The sequence below is a fragment of the Salmo salar genome, chromosome 22 (assembly GCF_965601325.2).
Source record: "Salmo salar chromosome 22, fSalSal1, whole genome shotgun sequence".
In the NCBI taxonomy this organism is placed as follows: Eukaryota; Metazoa; Chordata; class Actinopteri; order Salmoniformes; family Salmonidae; genus Salmo; species Salmo salar.
In genome coordinates, this window is record NC_138312.1 from 46,051,754 (window position 1) to 46,075,353 (window position 23,600).

The window sequence follows — 23,600 nt, forward strand, 5'->3', positions numbered from 1 at the left end:
ACCTGAATCCAATTGAGCACATCTGGGACATGTCTCGCTCCATCCACCAACGCCACGTTGCACCACAGACTGTCCAGGAGTTGGCGGATGCTTTAGTCCAGGTCTGGGAGGAGATCCCTCAGGAGACCATCCGCCACCTCATCAGGAGCATGCCCAGGCGTTGTAGGGAGGTCATACAGGCACGTGGAGGCCACACACACTACTGAACCTCATTTTGACTTGTTTTAAGGACATTACATCAAAGTTGGATCAGCCTGTAGTGTGGTTTTCCACTTTAATTTTGGCTGTGACTCCAAATCCAGACCTCAATGGGTTGATAAATTGGATTTCCATTGATTATTTTTGTGTGATTTTGTTGTCAGCACATTCAACTATGTAAAGAAAAAAGTATTTAATAAGATTATTTCATTCATTCAGATCTAGGATGTGTTATTTTAGTGTTTCCTTAATTTTTTTGAGCAGTATAGTACATTCTCACTAATGCTGCAGGAAACCAAATTTCATATTTGAAAACACCCTTAGACACATCATCTCTCCTGGTCAGACTTGAGAAAGGGGAGCCACCATAATGCACATACCTTAAACCTCCTTGACAGCAGTCATTAGCTCAGGTCCCACTCCATCCCCGGGCACCATGGTGACCTTGAAGGTGGCGGTGATTTGAACCTGGCACGCTAGGGTCCAACAGAGACAGACTTATTGCACTGCTCCAAGAAAGCTAACTCCCTTGGGGAGCAGTAATCTGTTTTTATCGGTCTGCGTGTAAAGAACGTCACGCTGCTTGCTTAGCGATAACCACTTCCCCCGATCCAGCTCATACCTGGCTCGAACTTTCGACATCTGCCTGGCAAACACGTGACCGCCCTCCTAAAGCATTACAACACATTGCGCCACCGAACAAAGCCTTCTTCAAAGGTGCAAGGGGCGACATTTCAGGCTGAGGAATGAGTTTAAAAAATCTCCATCGGCTACATTCACCCCCCAAACTCGCGGCTGATCTGAGCGCAACTGCAGAACAATTGCTTGCTTAGCGAGTACAACTTCCCCCAAATCCGGCTCATCATGCCTGGCTCGAACTCGGGACATTTTACATTTACATTTTAGTCATTTAGCAGACGCTCTTATCCAGAGCGACTTACAGTAGTGAATGCATACATTTCATAAAAACTTTTTCTGTGCTAGCCCCCCGTGGGAATCGAACCCACAACCCTGGCGTTGCAAAAACCATGAGCTACAGGGAAGGACGTCTGCTCTCCAGCACTTTGCTCTGCTCTCCAGCACTTTGGATTTGAAATGATACAATGACTATGAGTTTAAAGCTTTAATTTGAGGGTATTTTCGTCCATATCAGGTGAACCGTTTAGAAATTAAAGCACTCTTTGTACATAGCCCCCTCCCACTTTAGGGGGCCAAAAGTATTGGGACAAATTCACATATTTAAAGTAGGTCAAAAGTTTAGTATTTGGTCCAATATTCCTAACACGCAATGATTACATCAAGCTCGTGACTCCACAAACATGTTGAATGCATTTGCTATTTGTTTTGGTTGTGTTTCAGATTATTTTGTGGCCAATAGAAATTAATGGTAAATAATGTAGTGCGTGATTGTGGAGTCATTTTTTGTTGTAAATAAGAATATTATATGTTTCTAAACACTTCTACATTAATGTGGATGCTACCATGATTATGAATAGTCCTGAATTCGTGAATAATGAGTGAGAGTTACAGATGCACAAATATTATACCCCCCAAAGAAAATGCTAAACTCCCGTGTTATTGTAATGGTGCGAGGTTAGCATGTTTTGGGGGTATGATATTTGTGCGTCTGTAACTTTCTCACTCATCATTCTTCACGATTCATTCAGGACTATCCGTAATCATGGTAGCATCCACATCAAAGAGGTAGTGTTTAGAAACAGCACTCGCGGCCCTGGACCGAGTTTGGGGAACCCTGTGCTAAATAACTCAAATGTAAAACATGGAAACCATGTGTTTGATACCGTTTCATTAATACCGTTCCAGTCATTACAATGAGCCTGTCCTACCCAATTAAGGTGCCACCAGCCGCCTGTGCTGGGGATCCCATCCCCACATCCAGTGCTGATGCTTGCATAGCTGTATGAGTGTGTTAGGTTTTAAAATAGTAATTTTTACCTATTTGTCACCACATCGATTCCATAACCTCTGGGGCAAAGTGTCCTTTATTTACCTTGTTGGGTATCTTCTTGAATTACTTGACTATTCAAGGTAACGTCATTTCCTCGACAGGCAAGTAAGCGCAAGTCTAGTGGGCGACAGCTGCTCGCGTCGAAGCCGAGTTTACTATATATGGGCAAAGCTAGGCATACGGAGAGTGGCGTTCGCTTCCGTGTTTGTGCGATTAGCAGTCCAGAACTGCCGGTGGTAAAGGGAGGTTTGGCGTTTCATTCATCGGAGGAATTAATACAAAATCAGCGAATATGACCTATGAATTGAGTAAGTCGTTTTAGTAGTTTCATTTTTGAAAGAATATACATTAAAGATGGACCTTTAATCGTTCCCTCAGTACAAATAGTGCATCACCACAGAGAAACCGCTAGCTAGCTACTGTAACTACGTGTGTAAGCACTAACCTCGCCCATTCTGCATTTTCAATCACATTTCTTGTCTTGAGACATCACACCGCTGCTAAAGTTCTTCTGTAACTAGGTAAATAGCCACGTATTCATAATTGATTTGAGTTTCCTCTGATTGGATGGAGTTTGAAAGGGAACCTACTCGGTTTTGAAAATGTTTGTGCCATATTTCCTAATCTCGATTTCTGCACGAAATATGCAACGCATTGTTGACATGTCACTGACTGTGAGTGTGCGTGATTTTAGTAAGACTACAGTCGTATGCATATTTTACATTTATCTGCTAACGTGTAGTTATTGAATCAGCTAAAAGCAGAGGTACATGACGGCCTATTTATTGTATTTGTTACAGAAGGCTATTACAGGTCGTCTGTTATGTATTTCAGAGGCCTGGCATCATACATAATACAAGCAACAGTGTAATTTAGTTTGTATTAATTGATTGAAGTATAGTTCTGATTTTTTTCCGTTTTTACAGCTGCTGTAGGCTGATCTTGATGTGTGTTATTTACCAACCAAATAGGTCAATGCCTAGACTAATAATAATAATAATAATACACATTTCCTTCTTGTTCACACAGAGCATGTATTTGCCAGCCTCCCGCAGATGGAACGAGGAGTTGCCAAAGTCCTTGGTGGAGATCCCAAAGGCAACAACTTCCTCTACACCAACGGGAAGAGTGTCATCATCAGGAACATAGATGTAATTCCTTAAATCTAATGAACATATCACCTGACACATTGTTGGCAGCTGATAACCTGAAACTCACAGGCCTATATTTGGGTCTGTTCATGTACTGTAAAATGTGTGAACTGGGCTGGTCAGATTTTATTAAAGGATATAACCTTTACCCCAGTCTATATTGTGTGTGAGAACCTGTACTAACGTTCAAGTTTTGCCTTCATCTCTGACAGAACCCTGCCATAGCTGACATCTACACCGAGCACCCTCATCAAGTTACTGTTGCCAAGTACGCTCCCAGTGGCTTCTACATTGCGTCTGGAGGTAGCTAGATAGTTATGACCTACTTGTTGTGTGTATGTACTGACATGTATGTGTAACTGATAGATGCGTGCACATAGACACTACATGTTAATGTATTTTAATTGTAGTGTTTTTTATTTTTTTATAATTTGTTTTTTTTGGGACCCCAGTAAGACTAGCTGTTGGCTAATGGGATCCTAATAAATCATGTCTTATCATAAAACATGCCAAGAAACGTGAACGCTTTTTCAAATTCACTCAGATCTCATCTGTCAATGGATTTGTCTTAATTGTGAATAGTGACAAGACCTGTACCTAGTCTTCTCATTCATGTGGTGTCTGTGGAGAACATCTCATTTGCATAAAGCCAAATGGGCAGAGATCATTTTTATGGTAGTGATGCCAAATCTACAATGTTCAAATATGTTTCCTACAGATGTGTCTGGTAAGATCCGTATCTGGGACACTACCCAGAAGGAGCACCTTCTGAAGTACGAGTACCAGCCTTTTGGGGGCAAAATCAAGGACATCGCCTGGACTGAGGACAGCAAAAGGATTGCTTGTGTGGGAGAGGGACGTGAGAAGTAAGTCTGTAGGGCCTAGTTCAGGCCACATGCAGGACAGGGACATGGAGCCTCTACCGTTATCTTCCAAATAAGAGCTCAGGTCCTGCTAACAGTGCAGCATTTACACTTTGGTGAACAATGGTTGTACGTCATAGAGGATTGCATAAGCTTTAGGTCAGCTGTTAATGTGTTATGGGGTGTGCAGGTTTTTGTTCCACATCAGCAATATCATGATCAGCTAATCAGGGTTGTGTTCAGTAGGCATAAGACAAACTCTTTTGAAACTAAAATTAACATCCTTAATGGGTACGTTCAGGTGATGCCTCCTTTTGTTCAATTGCTTCCTCCCGTTTTGTCTTCTGAACATGTCCCCAGCATGTTAACCAGCTCTCAACTGTAGTGGCTAACCCTGTTGTAAACATTCCAGTATCTGACATTAATTGAATATTCAATTACTAGACATTGCTTGAACCCCTTTAAAATGAGATTTTGGGACATGTCAGAAGATAAATTCAAAAACACCCTTCACCAAGACTTTCATAACTCCCCTAAAACTTGGATAAGGTTGTCTCTTTCATCTATGCACTTATGAATGATTTGCGTCTATCTAGTGAATCGCTGCACATTTTACATTGCATCATGTCTTGTCCAACTTTGTAAATGTGTGTTCTTCCTTCCAGGTTTGGGGCTGTGTTCCTGTGGGACACTGGCTCCTCAGTGGGCGAGATCTCGGGCCACTCCAAAATCATCAACAGTGTGGACATCAAGCAGACTCGCCCCTACCGCCTCATCACCGGCAGTGATGACAACTGTGGGGCCTTCTTTGAGGGACCCCCTTTCAAGTTCAAGTTCTCAAGCACAGTGAGTGGCCTTTTCTCAATGAGAGTCTTAACTCATGTGTCTCTGGCCTTTTTTAGAAAAAGGTAATCGAGCCGAGGCAGAGAGGGAAAGTGGACAAATGTGCTTGTATGAAATTACTCCTCCAATTGTGCATCAGGCAAGTTATGTTTACAGGGTGTAATCCCAAAATAAATGTATGAAGTGATATCAAATTTAGCTAGTTGTGCAAGAATTTTTGTAGTTAAAAAGATAAGTAGCATATAGTTTTTAAATGTTTGCAAGCTTTTCTCCTACAAGAAAACAATTAGCTGATTCAAGGGGGGGTGGCAGATTTCAGAACTCTTCGGTGAAAGGACTCCAGTAGGATATACTTGTTTCCTCACCAAAAGGAGACTATTGAGGAGGGGAGGACAGTCTTCCATTTGCCTACTAACTAATTGACACTCCACTCGACCACTTATCGGTTTGTGAGTTACAGAGAGAGGGCAGAGGACAGACTTTTCCCCAAGTTAGAAAAGGCCAATGTGTCTGACATTTCTGAAGAAATTTGGGAATTGGTTCTGGATTAGTTTTTGTTTTTGATTTTTTTTTTAGTATTTCCTTTTGGTACTGTAGACCTTTTCACTCGGTTAGCCCTGTCGTGAGCACGGACGGAAGCCACGGTGGGGAAAAGTACTCAATTGTCATACTTGAGTAAAAGATGCCTTGATAGAATGTTACTCAAGTAAAAGTGAGTCACCCAGTAAATTACTACTTGAGTAAGCCAAATTATTTGGTTTATAATATACTGAAGTATCAAAAGTATATAAACCATTTCAAATTCATTATATTTAGCATACCATACGGCACCATTTTTATTTACGGATAGCCAGGGGCACACCCCAACACCGTTACAAATTAAGCATTTTTGTTTAGTGAGTCTGCCAGATCAGAGGCAGTAGGGATGACCAAGGATGTTGTCTTGATAAGTCTGAATTGGACCATTTTCATGTCTTGCTAAGCTTTGAAAATCTAATGACTACTTTAGGGTGTCATGGAAAATGTATGGAGTAAGAGTACCTTTTTTTTTTTTTTCTTTAGGAATGTAGTGAAGTAAAATATAAATAGTAAAGTGCAGACCCCCCAAAAAGACTTAAGTAGTACTTTACACCACTGGGAAGCCATATATTTGTTGACCATGGAATGTATCGGTGTGTGTAAGAGTCAAGCCAACTTTGATTTCTTTTAAAGTGTGAAAGGAGATTTTGACATTCTCAGTCACTTAGCTCATGGTGCTGCGCTGCTGATGACATTAGTCTGGTTAACATGTTGCAGAATTTCTCTATTAAAAAGAAGCCGAGTATTTCTGATGAGGCTTTAAAGTAGGGCTGGGAATTACCAGGGACCTCATGATAGGATATTACCACGGTACTTTGATGCTGATCCGATATGTATTGCGACTCACGATTCTCACAAGTTATGTATTGCAATTCGATACTGCACATTTGTTTTGTGACTTGCTGTTATTGCTCACCATATGTCTGCTGCTGAGTGACGAGCGAGCCATGAGAAAGTGAGTTTTGATCAGTCATGGAATTAAAGTGCTGAAAACAAATTGGCTCACTGTTTAAAAAGAACATGGAGAGCAAACTATGAAGGACAAATACTGGAATTTTGGTGTGGGTACATCCGACTAATATTCTACTGTATCTTTTTTTCCCCCCCCTCCATCTCAAATTTAAAGAGGGTTCCAGAACAGCAAAAAACACTCAATAGTGAACATATTGACAATATTGTAGTCAAGGTGAACTACACTCTGGTCTTGGGCCTATGCATTTACAGTTTATTTGGACCCCTTGACCTTTTCCATGTTATCTTCTAACCTTATTCTAAAATGGATTATATGCATTTCTTCCTCATCAGTCTACACACAATGACAAAATGAAAACTGTTTTTTTTGTATTTTTTTTTGCAAAAAATAAATAAAACTGACCCTTGGCTATGACACTTGAAATTGAGCTCAGGTGCATCCTGTTTCCATTAATCATCCTTGATGTTTCTACAACTTGATTGGAGTCCACCTCTGGTAAATTCAATTGATTGGACATGATTTGGAAAGTCTCTATATAAGCTCCACAGTTGACAGTGCATGTCAGAGCAAAAACCAAACCATGAGGTCGTAGAGCTCTGAGGCAGGATTGTGTCAAGGCACAGATCTGGGGAAGGGTACCAAAACATTTCTGCAGCATTGAAGGTCGCCAAGAACACAGTGACCTCCATCATTCTTAAATGTGAGCAGTTTGGAACCATCAAGACTCTTCCTAGAGCTGGCCGCCCGGCCAAACTGAGCAGATCAGGGGAGAACGGCCTTGGTCAGGGAGGTGCCCAAGAACCGGATGATCACTCTGACAGGGCTCCAGAGTTCCTCTGTGGAGATGGGAGAACCGTCCAGAAGGACAACCATCTCTGCCGCACTCCACCAATCAGGCCTTTATGGTAGTGGCCAGACGGAAGCCACTCTTCAGTAAAAGACACATTGCAGCCCGCTTGGAGTTTGCCAAAAGGCACCTGAAGTTCTCTCCGACCATGAGAAACAAGATTCTCTGGTCTGATGAAACCAAGATTGATCTCTTTGGCCTGTATGCCAACCATCACGTCTGGAGGAAACCTTGCACCATCCCTACGGTGAAGCATGGTGGTGGCAGCATAATGCTGTGGGGATGTTTTTCAGGCACTGGGAGACTAGTCAGGATTGAGGGAAAGATGAATCGAGCAAAGTACAGGGAGATCCTTGATGAACCTGCTCAGGACCTCAGACTGGGGCGAGGTTCACCTTCCAACAGGACAATGACCCACACTGCCAAGACGATGCAGCAGTGGCTTTGGGCCAAGTCTCGGAATGCCCTTGAGTGGCCAAGCCAGAGCCCGCACTTCAACTTGATCGAACAGCTCTTGAGAGACCTGAAAATAGCTGTGCAGCAATGCTCCCCATCCAACCTGACAGAGCTTGAGAGGATCTGCAGATAAGAATGGGAGGAACTCCCCAAATACAGGTGTGCCAAGCTTGTAGCGTCATACCCAAGAAGACTCGCTGCCAAAGGTGCTTCAACAAAGTACTGCGTAAAAGGTCTGAATAATTATGTAAATGTACATTTTTAAATTTGTTTACATTTTATTCAAATCTGTTTTTGCTTTTATTATGGGGTATTGTGTGTAGATTCCCAAATCTATTTTAGAATAAGTCTAACGTAACAAAATGCGGAAAAAGTCTAGGGCTTTGAATACTTTCCAAACACACTGTACATTCTTGGCTATTTTGAGTGGTTCTGTTTTTTTCACAGTATCAGTGTTTTATGTACTTTCACATGTCAACTGCATTTCCTACATTTTGAAAGTGTGAAAAGGGGAGGTACAGACTGACCAACTTATTCAATAAGTATCCTTTTAGAATTTTTTTTTTTTTTTTTTTTTTTTTGTGCATTATGCTTAGCAAACACTACCTGCCTTGGAGCAGTCAGCTTTTTTGCAGTTTTGGAATGATGTGTCTGGACTAGGGTTCGCTACAGGCTGCCACCAGTCACTGTTTGTGGTCTTGGGCCAAGTCCATACACATTTAGTGCTTACAAATCCACATTTTAGTCCCATTAGGCTAATTTAGCAAAAAATATTGGGGGGGAGAAACGACAATCAATACATTACAGAATTAAAACCTACAATTCAATGTGATCCAGCCGGGGGAAAAAAGCATTTACACCTCTAACAGATACTTTATTAAGCACATGACCTCACTCGTAGAGATTAAATCACTTCTGCTGTGTTGCTGAACATTACCATTTGGTCTATTAGTTAGGATGCAAATGGGATACCCCTTTCAATCAGTAATTTAAAAACTATATGATATGCGGTCTCAATAGTCAAACGAGGCAAGATAGTGTTATCTATTTGTCAGAATGTTGCAGTCTCCATTCAAGCACATCCTGATTCTGCTAATCTCATACTCCTTGATAGTTATTTTAAGAGCATTGCGTTTAGATCAAGTATTTTGGCACTGACTTGCTTTTGATATTCACGCTGCTATGGTTTGTTGGTGCCAGTCTGCGCTCCGTGTAGGCTTTTTCCCATGAACTTTCATCAGAGACTACGCAATAATTGAGACTTATGAGATCTACAATATGGGTGTCACTGCTGGTTGAAAAGGGAACCTTATGTAACGAAACAACTGAAATTCCTCTGAAGAATTTCTGCTAAGGGTCTCCAGAAGTAGGTTGTCCCTTCTGTTTGTGTATATTCTGTTTTTAAAACGGAAGGGGTTTGTAGAAAGCTGGATCAATGCGTTAGTCAGGTAACTGTCAAATTACTTGCAATATTTTCCAGAGACTTAAACTTGACAGTATAATTGATAGACAACAACCAGTTTCCAAATGTAGCTTTCTTAAATTAACCAGAAAATCAATAGTTAATAGTCCTTTTTGGAAAAGCTCAAGTCTAACAATCTCCTACCCCATCCTAGGACCACAGCCGGTTTGTCAACTGTGTGCGTTTCTCTCCAGACGGGAACCGCTTCTGTACGGCTGGCGCTGACGGTCAGGTGAGTCCGCTAGCTATCAGAGCTGCTCCATGGTCAGGGACCCAGCATCACTAAGGTGGTCTCAGAACCCACCACAGATGGTAGAACATTGACAGCCTGTCTTAATTCTTCTAGAATTGTATTTTATACTGAACAAAAATATACACACAACATGTAAAGTGTTGGTCCCATGTTTCATGAGCTGAAATAAAAGATTTCAGACATTTTCCATATGCTCAAAAAGCTTATTCTATCAAATTTGGTGTGCATTTCTTTTTTTGCCAAGATAATCCATCCACCTGACAGGTGTGGCATATCAATAAGCTGATTAAACAGCATGATCATTACACAGGTGCACCTTGTGTTGGGGACAAAAGGCCACTCAAAGGTTTTGTCACAATGCCACAGATGTTGTCTCAAGTTGAGGGAGTGTGCAATTGGTATGCTGACTGAAGGAATGTCCACCAGAGCTGTTGCCAGAATTGAATGTTCATTTCTCTACCATAAGCCGTCTCCAACGTCATTTTAGAGAATATGGCAGTACACCCAACCGGCCTCAACTGCAGACCACGTGTAACCACGCCAGCCCAGGACCTCCACATCTGGCTTCTTCACCTGCAGGATCGTCTGAGAACAGCCACCCGGACAGCTGGTGAAACTGAGGAGTACCTTTGTCTGTAATTAAGCCCTTTTGTGGGGAAAACAAATTCTGATTGGGTGGGCCAATGCCTAGTTGTGAACTACATAGATTAGGGCCTAATGAATTATATTTCAATTGATTTCCTTATATAAACTAACTCAAAATTGTTGAATGTTGCGTTTATTTTTGTTCAGTATATTTTAGTGAATGTGTGTTGGAAGGGGAATAGAAGTACAGTAGAAAACAGCTGTGACTCAGCACATTATGTCAGATACTTTCCAGTGAACCGACAATTGCTGACTGGAGGGCAGTAGCAGACGGATGGGTGTTTCTACGTGGCTGTTGAAATTACATTTTACCCTACAGTACTGGTTCTTACTAGAAGTGTCACATTGCCCTGTTTTCCTAGATCTTCCTATACGACGGAAAGACTGGCGAGAAGCTTGGGGTTCTGGGCGCAGCGAAGGCCCACGAAGGAGGAGTCTATGCCGTAAGTATCTCGATGGAGTTTCTCTTATCGTTCAACTTTGTCTGGTGGTTTGAGACATGTAGGCATTGGGTTTTTACGTTAGCCCGCTGAGAATGGAAACGTCAGTCTTTTTCCTCTTCAGCATAACTTGTCAGGCTTCACTGGTGAGGGGTGAACACCCAGTCAAGATTAAAGCTGCCATGCAGTTGCTAGAGGGACATGAACGTAAACAAACTAAATGGATGCTTTCCTTTTCAAATTAGAAGTGCGACGTGTTCCTGTCAAAAGTCAGACTTTCTTATACCCCCTGCATTTTAAAACATCACTCTATTTCACTTTGCATGCCCCCAACAATATTTTATTTCTAGGAATTTGAATTGGTGATTGAGTATAACTTAATTAGACTATCTAATGTATTCCATCACTGGCATATCTGAACTGGGATACTAACCCATGACATGCACTGCAATGCAGCGTTGGAATGTCTAGCTCCAGTGTGACTACTTCAGGTCACAGGAAGACCGTAGTGTCTAACTTAGCCATCTGCTTAATAAAATGCATGGGACTGCACATTTTGCATTACCAAAGAGAAACTATAGCGGCACAGCTTTCTTCTGAAAGCATTGTGATAACCGACAGTGATGCCTATTTGTCACCCTGGGTCCACTCCTTCCCTCTGTTCTCCTTCAGGTGAGCTGGAGCCCTGACAGCTCCCAGCTCATCTCTGCCTCGGGTGACAAGACTGTGAAGCTGTGGGATGTGGGCACCAGCATGGCCCTCACCACCTTCAACATGGGCGGCGACGTCATGGACCAGCAGCTGGGCTGCCTGTGGCAGAAGGACCACCTACTCAGCATATCCCTGTCGGGCTACATCAACTACCTGGATAAGAGCAACCCCGACCGGCCGTTCCGCACCATCAAGGTAAGCCCAAACCTTCTTTCACACTACAGGGTTTTCAGAATGCAATATGGTGTAGTGTGAACACATCTTAGAGTTGGGGATTGAGGGTGTTTAATAAAAAATAAAATTACAATTTGGACACAATTGGCAGGCTTAATCTCCTGATATTGATGCTCTGCCCAGAAACGGTCCCTAGCTGACTTAGCTTATCATGTCTACAAACATTATCTTTATCCTGATCACATAATCTTCCTTTAAAGTTGTCTTCAAGTCACTTGTTACTCAACACAAGCACATAGTTCAGTAACAGGATAGGAGATGGCATACAAGTGGTTTTGTCAGCATTCCTCAAAATTAAATAGTTAATTTTGACAGTTTGCTAGGGACCCATGAAATTGCACATTGATTGGAAATGCTGAATTCATGCCAAGACAGGAAGTATCACAACTGTGACACTTGAGTCAAATAGAATGAATGTTCTTAACTGACTATTTGATGACTGTGCTAAACAAATCTCACATTATGTGCCTTACAGGGTCACAGCAAATCTATTCAGTCCTTGACCGTTCACAAAAACAAGGGGCGGGCCCACATCTACTCTGGCAGCCATGACGGGCACATCAATATCCTTTCACTGGGAAAATGAAGGCATGCTGTGTCAACACTGAGGCATATTAATGATGAACTGTGCTTTCTGCACAGTCGATTTATTATTATTATTTTTTTATTTTTTATTTTTTTTTCTTCCCTTGAATGAATGGGGCTTATCTAGGTGGTTGGCATTTGGAACACAAGGAGCCTAATAAATTCCCTCAAGTGCTAATAGTTAAAGCCTTGTGTATTCATAATCCAGTAGCAACATTGGCACCTAATGAAGACTCACATAAAATGTAATAGCCATGTCTGCTTATATTACATAAATGTACTGCACATAACTGCTGCGAATGTCCTTGTTAGTTTAACAAGAGGCCCACACCACCAATGTTATGGTCCCTTGTGTTAGTTAAGCTCATGTTAAGATCTGCTCTACTGCCCTCCTGGTGTCAGTCAGACGATCCTTAACTGTGGCTTCCACATTACTGGGATGCGGAGACCGGGGAGAACGACTGCTTCTCAGGGAAGGGCCACAGCAACCTTGTGACCAAGATGGCGGTGGACGAGGCCGACCAGCTGGTGACCTGCAGCATGGATGACACGGTCCGCTTCACCAGTGTGACAAAGAAAGAATACAGGTGGGTCCCGAAGTGCTCTATACTTAGGGTAGAAGATGAGATTAAAAGACAGATTTCACTGAAATATTTATCAGTTCTCATATCAGTTCTCTCATATCTAGTGAGGGTAGCTTTGTAATAACGCTGCTTCCTTATGAGATTCACTTTTTGTCATTGGACAAGAGAGCTGTTATGATGTCGTACTTTCATTCGTAAACCAATAGTGACATGTATATTTGACACCTGTTCACTGGACATGCTACCTTGTCCTGGACCTGCTGTTTCAACCCTCTCGCTCTCACCTGCTGTCTTGACCTCTGAATGCTCACCTATGAAAAGCCAATTAACATTTACTCTGAAGGTGCTGACGTGTTGCACCCTCTATAACCACTGATTATTTGACCTTGCTGGTCATCTATGACCGTTTGACCGTCTTGAAGAACGATCTGGCCTTAATGGCCATCTACTCTTATCTCTACCTGGCACAGCCAGAAGAGTGTGGTTTCTTCCTAAGTTCCTGCCTTTCTAGGTATAAATGCTACAGCTGCGTTACTTTCTCTTGGGGGTTTTAGACTGGGTTGCTGTATAGTACTTTGACTTCTGCTGATGTAAAAAGGGCTTTATAAATGCATTTGCTTGAACACTGTTAATGATATTGAAAAGGGCAGAGGTGGGACCAAGTCATTGTTTTACAAGTCACAAGTAAGTCTCAAGTCTTAGCACTCAAGTCCCAAGTCAAGACAGGCAAGTCTCAAGTCCTAAACTGAGTTTTGAGTCCTAAACAAGTCATAATGTGCTCTTTACCAAATGTAATACCATTTCATATTTTTAACGAGCAATAATTAGTATTACATTTACGCAAATCATGAATGCTTTTAAAAAATATATTTATTGCTTTCCAAATAAATGTTATATTTCCATGGTATTACATGGGTAGCCATGAGAAAGCCCCCCTTAATTTTTTTTTTAATAGGGTATTACTTTACTTGCATATTTGTGGCTGGAAACGTGGTTACTAACAGTTTATTTTTGCAGCGCTTCCAACCTGGTAAAGATGGACTTCCAGCCTAAACATGTTTCCGTAGCAACAGGGGGGCTCACATTGGCCGTGTGCATTGGACAGGTAACAAAATCCTCTCCTAATGTGTGCCAACTCATGTCATTCAGGCATCATAGTATGGTAGACAGTGTTGTCAACACATAAGTATTTCGTGTTATTCATATATGGGTGACACCATTAAATTGTCTGTTCTGGATAGTGTTAATATTGACTGTGTGGTCATCAGGTGGTGTTGCTGAAGGACCAGAAGAAGGTGTTCACGCTGGACAGTCTGGACTACGAGCCTGAAGCAGGAGCCATCCACCCAGGGGGCAGCACTGCGGCAGTGGGCGGGGCAGTAAGTCTACATATAGCAACTTCATTTGAACTGGAACTATTATAGATCATACTACTTCTGATCCAACACTAAGCTATCTTAGTGTGGTATCAAAAAGAATGGAATGTTATGTTTGAACTTGCATCGGGCACTATTAAGGCCTTGTCTAAAAAGTTAGATCCTCAGCCATCTTTAGTCCACCACACTCAAAGAACTTTAGCTTCCCGACTCTTGTATGTTCTCTACTCAATAGAAACGGGCTACATAGGCGAATGGTGCTCGTTTTAATAAAGTTATATCAAAGCTGAATCGATGTCTGCAAGATCACACAATGATTAGGGCTGTGGTGGTCATGAAATCTTTTCAGCCGGTTTTGTCATGCGAAAGCCTGCCGGTCTGAGGGCAATTGAGCATTAATTAACATAAACAAAAGTAATATACACCATCGCAATAAATCTGTTATTTATTGTAGTTGGGTCTAAAACATTATGATATTAAAAGTGTTTCAGAACAGAATTTGAGTTGGCATACTGTATGTTATCTGGCTTTGCTCCATGCTGTAGGCTTGTTTATTTAGCTGACAAGATATTCTTACAAGTTCTGTGCAAATATATGATTTTATAGTTAGAAGAATTGAAGTTAGCTTAATAGAAAGGATATTTTTCCCATTCCGGAGCGAGTGCGCATATGAAATGGATATGTTTCGCGTAAGTGATCATTTGAAACAGGTCCTATATGCTAGATTTTAGTGTTATTTGGTAACTATAGTTGTTAATGATACAAACCTTAATGTCTTAGAAATCAAAACATGAATTGGCTTCATGATGTGACTTTAGGCAACAAAAAAACTTGTTCTCTGTTCCTTGCCTCAGGCTGCACAGCTGTTCTTTCTAGTGATTTATATTTTCACCCACCAGACTTCTCAATTTTAATGTAGTCTTTACTGATATGTGAAGTTTGTTTCTATTTAGAATGGCACCTTAACAAAGGGGCAGGAACGGGGGAACGACATCATCTGTATATGCTCGACTGGGGGGTGCGCATTCCCGCCGGTCCATTTTTCAATGATGCTGGTTAGGCTTCTTCGGTTTTATAGCAGAGCATATGCTTAATATGAGCAGCTGAGAAATAAATATAAGAACACGTATTAACCACTGTTTGAAGAGCATGGTCTCGCAGTGCGACAGGTGATATTCTGCCCAAACTCTCTGTGCCATGGTCTCTCCAACCCTGTTCCTGCAGCTACTCGGTGCTTAATTTGGGAAACCAAGTGGAATCTTTTCAGGCACATCGATAGATTTAGTTGTGAAAACATGTTACTAACTGTTGACAGCATCTTTACTCTCTTGAGAAAGGAATAAAGTAGAGCAATTTTTACTGTGGCCATGACTCATGACTGCCGTGTGGCGGTAATATGGTCACCGCTACAGCTCTAATAGTGATTAGAGGTCGACCGATTTTATGATTATTAAATACCGATTATTGGAGGACCAAAAAAAGCCGATGCCGATATTTTATTTATTTGTAATAATGACAATTACAACAATACTGAATGAACACTTATTTTAACTTAATATAATACATCAATAAAATCAATTTAGCCTCATAAATAATGAAACATGTTCAATTTGGTTTAAATAATGCAAAAACAAAGTGTTGGCACAATGCCCTTTTACTTTCTTCTCCATGTAAGAAAGCTAACGTTTAAGTTCCTTGCTCAGAACGTGAGAACATATGAAAGCTGTTGGTTCCTTTTAACATGAGTCTTCAATATTCCCAGGTAAGAAGTTTTAGGTTGTAGTTTATTATAGGAATTATAGGACTATTTCTCTCTCTACAATTTGTATTTCATATACCTTTTGACTATTGGATGTTCTTATAGGCACTTTAGTATTGCCAGTGTAACAGTATAGCTTCCGTCCCTCTCCTCGCTCCTACCTGGGCTCAAACCAGGAACACATCGACAACAGCCACCCTCGAAGCAGCGTTACCCATGTAGAGCAAGTGACGTTTGAAACGCTATTAGCGCGCACCCCGCTAACTAGCTAGCCATTTCACATGGGTTACACCAGCCTAATCTCGGGAGTTGATAGGCTTGAAGTCATAAACAGCGCAATGCTTGAATCATAGCAAAGGGCTGCTGGCAAAACGCACGAAAGTGCTGTTTGAATGAATGCTTACGAGCCTGCTGGTGCCTTCCATCGCTCAGTCAGACTACTCTATCAAATCATAGACTTAATTATAACATAATACAGAAATACGAGCCTTAGTTTCCGGATTCGACCATATTAATGACCTATCACGTTTATTCTTTCAGTGAAATACGGAACCGTTCCCTGTTTTATCTAACAGGTGCATCATAAGTCTAAATATTCCTGTTACATTGCACAACCTTCAATGTTATGTCATAATTACGTAAAATTCTGGCAAATTAGTTCGCAACGAGCCAGGCGGCCCAAACTGCTGCATATACCCTGACTCTGTTGCAGAGGTGACACATTTTCCCTAGTTAAAAGAAATTCATGTCAGCAGGCAATATTAACTAAATATGGAGGTTTCAAAATATAGACTTGTGTATTGATTTTAAGAAAGGCATTGATGTTTATGGTTAGGTACACGTTGGAGCAACATGTACCTAAGCGATTATATGCAACGCAGGACAGGCTAGATAAACTAGTAATATCATCAACCATGTGTAGTTGACTAGTGATTATGATTGATAGATTTTTTTATAATATAAGTTTAATGCTAGCTAGCAACTTACCTTCTTACTGCATTCGCGTAACAGGCAGGCTCCTCGTGGAGTGCAATGTAAAGCAGGTGGTTAGTGTTGGACTAGTTAACCGTAAGGTTGCAAGATTGAATCCCCGAGCTGACAAGGTAAAAATCTGTCGTTCTGCCCCTGAACAAGGCAGTTAACCCACCGTTCCTAGGCCGTCATTGAAAATAAGAATGTGTTCTTAGCTGACTTGCCTAGTTAAATAAAGGTGTAAAATAAAAAACGGCCAAATCGGCGTCCAAAAATACCGATTTCCGATTGTAGTAAACTTGAAATCGGCCTTTCCGATTAATCGGTCGACCTCTTATAGTGATCACAGTATTCAGAACATAACCAAATAGCATAATTTATGTTACTGTAAGACAAACACCACCACATTCAATCATGCAGAATAATTCAAGTTAACGGTGAAACATTCTGCTTAGTAACCATTTTGATCTCAATCAGTTTTATGGGGATATGTATTTAGATCTTGGAGTTATACCGTTTCAAATTTTAGAGCAGATTGGCGTTAACAAACTGTAGCATAGCCGACTACCTGTGTATTTTGCCAAGTGGCGAGCGCTGTTGCGTTTTGGCATCAGAGCGAAATGTGGTGTTTTTGTCTAACAATGACGTTATGCTATTTGGTTCTGTTATGAATACTGTGATTGTGTGATCTTGCAGACATTAATAAAGTTAGATCATAGGAGCGCCATGACAGTTTTCATGAATAGCATGATTATACACATGCACTTAATGTGATACGCAGAAGCTCCAGATCTTTTGGTGCAGCTGACTAAAGATCCCAAGGTGTTGGCTCCACAGCCACTCTGCACTATTAACCGGTGCTATGAAACTCTGAGGGAATGACACTTGTTCAACTGATTGCTTATTTTATTTAGGTGTGGGTCGGATCTAACTACTCAATATTCCTCCCCTTGTCCATAGTATTTCTTTGACACCTCTCTCCCTCCTCCCGGCAGGATGGGAAGGTCCGCTTGTATTCTGTCCAAGGCAACACTCTGAAGGATGAGGGGAAGAGCATGGAGGCCAAAGGGCCAGTTACAGACATGGCCTACTCCAAAGACGGAGCCTACCTGGCCGTCACTGACGAGAAGAAGGTCGTCACAGTTTTCACTGTGGCGGATGATTACTCGGTATGCAGTCTCTCACGCATCCATCTCAAGCAAAATTTGCTTAAATAACCTATTAACATGTCCCATATTGATTGTCCTGAATGCTCAAATTATGTACAATAAATATATTCCTAAAGCCCAATGAACAGCAAATGCCATTTGGGTTTGTGAATATCAGTCGGTGGTAGTGTAATGCATACAATCATCCCATCAATTTGAGTGTGAGTGGAGACTTTGTTGGATTCTGTATCCATTTCTGTTTATCCCCCTCCTACAGGTCAAAAATGATTTTTATGGACACCACGCTAAAGTAGTTACCTTGGCCTGGTCCCCTGACAACGAGCACTTTGCCAGCGGTGGAATGGACATGATGGTCTACGTTTGGACAGTGAATGATGCAGACAAGAGGCTGAAGATCCCAGGTGAGGGCCAAAATAGCTTTCAGAGAGCAAAGGTGGCACACACACACCCAGAGAGAGAAGTGTCTGGAGTTATTTAAATCCTCTCTTTGTTATCGTAATCGGATATTTGAAGTCATGGAAACTGAAGATGCTGCTGGGATAATGTGTCACCACTCTTGACTGTGGGATGGGGTTTTAAACTGCTGATCTTTCTGTAGCAACCATTTTGAGCTGGTAGCTAAATCTACCATTTTGTGGGGTAGTTTGATTTGTCAGGACAACAAATGTTAACATTACAAAAAGGACGGAGGGGTGTTGGGATAATATACAAAAATCTGTATTTTGTAGTACCATTGCTGCAGAATTTCCCCAATGTTCCCAAATGTAATTATTTTCACCACCGCTAGATGGCAGTATCCTCCTTAGACACCGTCATTCTAGGGCAGCCTTAAAGTATGGACCTGTAAATGGTGGGTCGTGACGTCTCACAGTAAATGTATAAATATTTCATTAATTACTGGAATTGATTTGGCCAAGTGCATCTACGGTCTCTGCTCAGTTTGGCAGCTGTGCGAGTGTGAGAGGGGATACCCGTGTGCTTCGCGGTTTACCACATTTTCTTCCTGTAGTTTTCTTGATCACTCCGCGACACACACTGCAGCGCAGTCAGCCACTGACTTGTCAGTCCCACTTGCCATAACTCACCGCTGTTATCAAATGGACTCATGCTAGCAACAAGTTCTGACTGAGCTCAATCGTTATGAAACGGCTATACAGCGATGAGTTTCTCTCTTTCATACAAACTTATAACGAGGAGCGCCCACAATGTGTTTTGAGCGGTTAAGTGCTTAGTAATGGCTCTCAAATTAATAAAACTACACGTCCTGACCAAACATCCACAGCATGATGGTAAACCCAGGGAGTTCTTTGAGAACAGGGCAGAATGCTTCAGGAAACAGTGCTTCGACAGTGGAAAATTTAAGTCTGCTAGCAAGGCATTGTTGTAATTTTATAACAGGTTATGATGAGCAGAAATGAGGGAGTAACTAACTCATCGTAGATGTGAGTTTCTCTTTCAAACAATCCCCTGGCCTTGTACACAGGTAGTAGCTACCATTTACCAAAGCAAGCTAGCTACTTGTGACCATACGTCCTCTTTTTCCCGGACATGTCCTCTTTTTGGACCTAAAAAAATGCGTCCGGCCGGGATTTGCTTTCTACAGTCGCCATTCATTGTTCGTTTTTGGGGTTTTGCATTGCTTTGACCTTTTTCTTTAGGTCCCGCCTTCTCACACGCCACCATTGGTGGCTCATGCAGGCCTATGCAAACATTGGTCAAACTGCATCTCAATCATTACCCTCACCATGGCAACAGCCAAAAGACAGAGCAGCAGCTTGCTTGTAAACAGTGGCACATGGCTCCAGAACAGCTTAAAAATGCCCAAACGCAAATGTAAATCGTCTGTGAATTTACAGAGAAAATTCCCGTGTTTGTCTTGGTCGGGATCCGTGTGAAGCAGAATGCATGACCTGCAAAGCTGGCACGTACGTGTCAGTGTCAAAGGTGCTTGCGACCTAGAAGCCCACAAGCTCCGCAAAACACTAAAATGCCGCTAAAGGAGAGAGGTCGTCAGGTAAATTAACCGACTATTTTGTGAGAGCAGGTAAAACAGAAGATGCTGTTTTTGCATTCCACAACACGATGCATCACAATAGCTACAGATCAATGGACTGCACGCCTGCCTTGTTAAAAAAGGCTTTCCCTGATTCCGAGACTGCGCGAAAAATTTCAAGCGCTCGTACTAAGACCGACGCAATTGTTAACGCTGTGATAGCACCACATTTTGTCGACATAGCTCAGAAAGCACTAGAAGACATGCCTCACTGTGGTGTTTCTACTGATGGGAGCAATCACGGTGCTGTGAAAATATTCCCTCTGCTTATTCAGTATTTTGATTGGAAGAATGGTGGCGTGCAAAGTAAATTAGTCGAAGTTAAAAACACTCCAAATGAGACAGCTGATACGATCGCGCAATACATCAAAGAAACACTGGAAAATAATGGGATTTTTTTCCAAATATATTGCATTTACAGTTGACAACCACAATACAATGTTAGGGGGAATCCGGCGTGATGAAGAAGGAAATAATGTTTTGCAGAACAAGTCTTTAGTCGGTGTGCGCTGCCCAGCACACGTCTTGAACAATTGTGTTCATTACGGGGCAGACACACTAGATGTCGATATTGAGAACATCATCTTCAAAATATGTCAATACTTTCACATCTACACTGCGCACAGAGAATCTGAAGGAGTACTGTGAATTTGTTGATGTTGAATACAGAAGTCTCCTTTCTCACAGCAAGACGCGATGGCTGTCATTATTCCCAGGTATTGAGAGGCTGCTACAGATGTTTCCAGCCTTGAAAGCATTATTTTTGTCACAGGAAAAAACACCCTCCTTGATCAAGAAGTTTTTTTGAAGATGAGTTCAGTGAAATTTACCTCGGTCACATGCACTCACTCATGTGTGTTTCATTCACACATTCAGGAGATGGAAAGGGAGAGTAATTCAATTGTGGAAGTGAAGAACCTTTTGAACAAAGTCCACACCATGCTTCTTGAATGCAAGACAAATAACTTCATGTCCCTTAAAGTTAAGGGACTATTGGCACAAAAGCACAAGGATGGACTTGGTAAGAATTGTGACCATTTCAGTGCTCAAGTACAGGGTATGTACAGTTCATGCCTGGAGTATCTGGAGAAATGGATGGCACCCATGGAGGAGTTCTCCTCTTTCATGTGGATGGATCTGAGTGAGACACCTGACTGGAATGACATAGAAGCCTGTATAAAACACCTGGGAGAAAAGGGGGTGCCAATTGATGCAAAGTGCTTTGATCAGGTCACCAACCTGAAGAAATTCACAGAAAGGTGTAACGGTGATGGAGAGTTCAGTAATCTGCAAGCACACAAGAAGTGGACCAAATATTTTGAAAAGTCCAAAAGCATAGATTTTCATTCAGAGCTACTGAAGATTGCACAGTTTCTTTGCTATTCCTTCTCACAATGCAAATGTAGAGTATTTTATTTTATTTTCACTGATGCAAAGCGATCAGGCCTACTGTAGAAATTATTTAAAACTAGTCTAGGTTGGAACTGTTGCTGTTAAAATACAATTTTTATTCTTAACCAAACGCCTAGTTGTGGGTTGTTCATCTACAGCAGGAAGCAGTCTCCTACCTGACTGAGAAAGCAGTAGATGTTCTGGTCCAGTTTGGCACCACATACCTATGTGAGTCAGGGTTCACAACTGACATACTTAAAAAAAACAAGTACAAGAAGAGTATGACCTCAGTGTTGCACTTGCAAAAACAGAGGCCAGAATATACATGCTTTTTGAAAACTTCAACCAGCCACACCTCTCATTAGGACTCTGTGTGTGTGTGTGGTCTACATCTGTGTGATGTGATCAGTTTATTCCAGTTCAGAATAAAAATATGTATTGTATTTTAACAGGAACAGTTCTAACCTAGACTTTCTTTCAACAATAATTTCTACAGTAAGATGTACAGTAGGCCTGGTCATTTTTCATCTGTACTGTTACTCAGTGCAACCCTTTCAAACTGAGCCTGTGTGTTCTGTTGTACATCTGTGATCGATCTGTTTTATTCCAGTTCAGAATGAAAAGGATTTATTTTAACAGCAACAGTTCCAACCTAAACAGATGTGTAAGAGTGTTTTTAATGGTGGAAAATACCCATGTAAATATCTATTCATGTTTATTTAATTTCATTGTTATTTTTGTCTAGATTGCATTTGTTTTAGGCATAAGGGCAATGAAATGTACTGACTTTTATTTATAGTTGCATATTTTCCTAAGCTTGGGTCCCAGGAAAACAAAGAATTTCTCATTTGGGTCCTAGGCTAAAAAGGTTTAAGAACCCCTGTTCTAGGGATACATTCAAATGCTCACACTTTCCAGTGGAAAACCACATGCTCAAGTTTTTAGCAGCAACACATACTGTATATTCACGGCCAGTTTTTAAAATGTTAGTCATATGACATCGCTTGATAACTAGTGTCACTGTAAAATGACTGTTCTCGCATCCCTTTCCACAGACGCCCACAGGTTGCACCATGTCAGTGGCCTGGCCTGGATAGATGAGCACACGCTAGTGACCACCTCCCATGATGCCAGCATCAAGCAGTGGACTCTTAAATTCTGATCTGAACAAGAACGGATCATTAGAGACAAGGACTACTGTAGACCACTCTCTCCCTCTTACTCGTATAATATTGTATGTATCTAATTGATGGTCTGTTGTCAGCAACCCCTGAAAGTCATTGGTCATTGCAGAGAAAAGCTTATCTAAAGCAAGAATCCGAACGCAGTCTTTCTTTGATTCTTTTAAACGGTTCACTAATGCACGAACAAAGAGAAAGAACCCAAATAGCTGCATTGATATCAAGCTTTTCTGGTCAAGGAAACAAATTGTATGCTCAACATTCCAGAGGGAACAGCCTTATGTCAGTTCAAACTGAAATGCCCGTGCGTGGTTGGAGGGTTGTTTCATTTGAACTCGGAATGAAAACATTTATGGGGGAAAAAATTATCCTTATTGACAATGGAGGTATATTTCACTTACATTCCTGAATGGGATTGAGTTGCAAATGAATGGCCCTCTGATTGTGCTTGCCTGTTAGTTCATGTTTTCAGCCGAGGTTGATGTTACCATTTGTATGGGAGTGGGTATTTAGCTCTTATTTTTTTTTATTTTTTTTTTGCCTCGTCTTTCTTTGACTCAATAACATCAATGTCTTTCAGAATGATTTCTAGTTGGAACAAATGTGATTGGTGGAGCAATAGTAGGAACTTAAAACAAGAGAAATGAATCATGTGTACAATCAAAATGCTGTGTATTCAATGAAGCTCCTATACTGTTGCCATTTTTCTTTTGGGCTCACGATGTTCCCGTCTCACACTTTTATATATATATATTTTTTTTTTTGATGCTTCCCCTTTTTCCTAAGGGTGGATATGATTTAATAATATTAATGACAATAATAAAACAAACGTTACTCATTTCTAGCAACTCATGTCCATTTCGTGCTACTCATGTTTAAAGCAATACTGCGAGTTTCTGTCAATT

The 23,600-nt window shown here is 41.3% G+C and overlaps 1 protein-coding gene across 2 annotated transcripts; it reads left to right on the forward strand.

Moving 5' to 3' along the window:
• Positions 1-2,248: 2,248 nt before the first annotated feature.
• LOC106583413 (WD repeat-containing protein 1) lies at positions 2,249-23,535 on the forward strand. 2 transcript variants are annotated; one of them, XM_082967654.1, is made up of 15 exons: positions 2,249-2,475; positions 3,197-3,318; positions 3,531-3,621; positions 4,037-4,184; positions 4,847-5,027; positions 9,496-9,573; positions 10,602-10,682; positions 11,352-11,585; positions 12,100-12,192; positions 12,645-12,796; positions 13,811-13,898; positions 14,062-14,172; positions 17,896-18,069; positions 18,326-18,470; positions 22,570-23,535. In XM_082967654.1, exons 1-15 carry the CDS (start codon positions 2,460-2,462, stop codon positions 22,674-22,676), a joined length of 1,821 nt encoding a protein of 606 aa, XP_082823780.1. In that variant the 5' UTR covers positions 2,249-2,459; the 3' UTR covers positions 22,677-23,535. The 2 variants fall into 2 exon arrangements, with proteins under 2 accessions (XP_082823780.1, XP_082823781.1); XM_082967655.1 differs by lacking the exon at positions 2,249-2,475 and adding an exon at positions 2,670-2,688.
• The last annotated feature ends 65 nt before the right edge of the window (positions 23,536-23,600 follow it).

Excerpts from the sequence above, each read along its gene's own strand:
- LOC106583413 (XM_082967654.1), top strand. Across the intron at positions 3,622-4,036 it reads CTTCTACATTGCGTCTGGAG|ATGTGTCTGGTAAGATCCGT; the intron begins GTAGCTAGATAG and ends TGTTTCCTACAG. Across the intron at positions 18,471-22,569 it reads CAAGAGGCTGAAGATCCCAG|ACGCCCACAGGTTGCACCAT; the intron begins GTGAGGGCCAAA and ends CCCTTTCCACAG.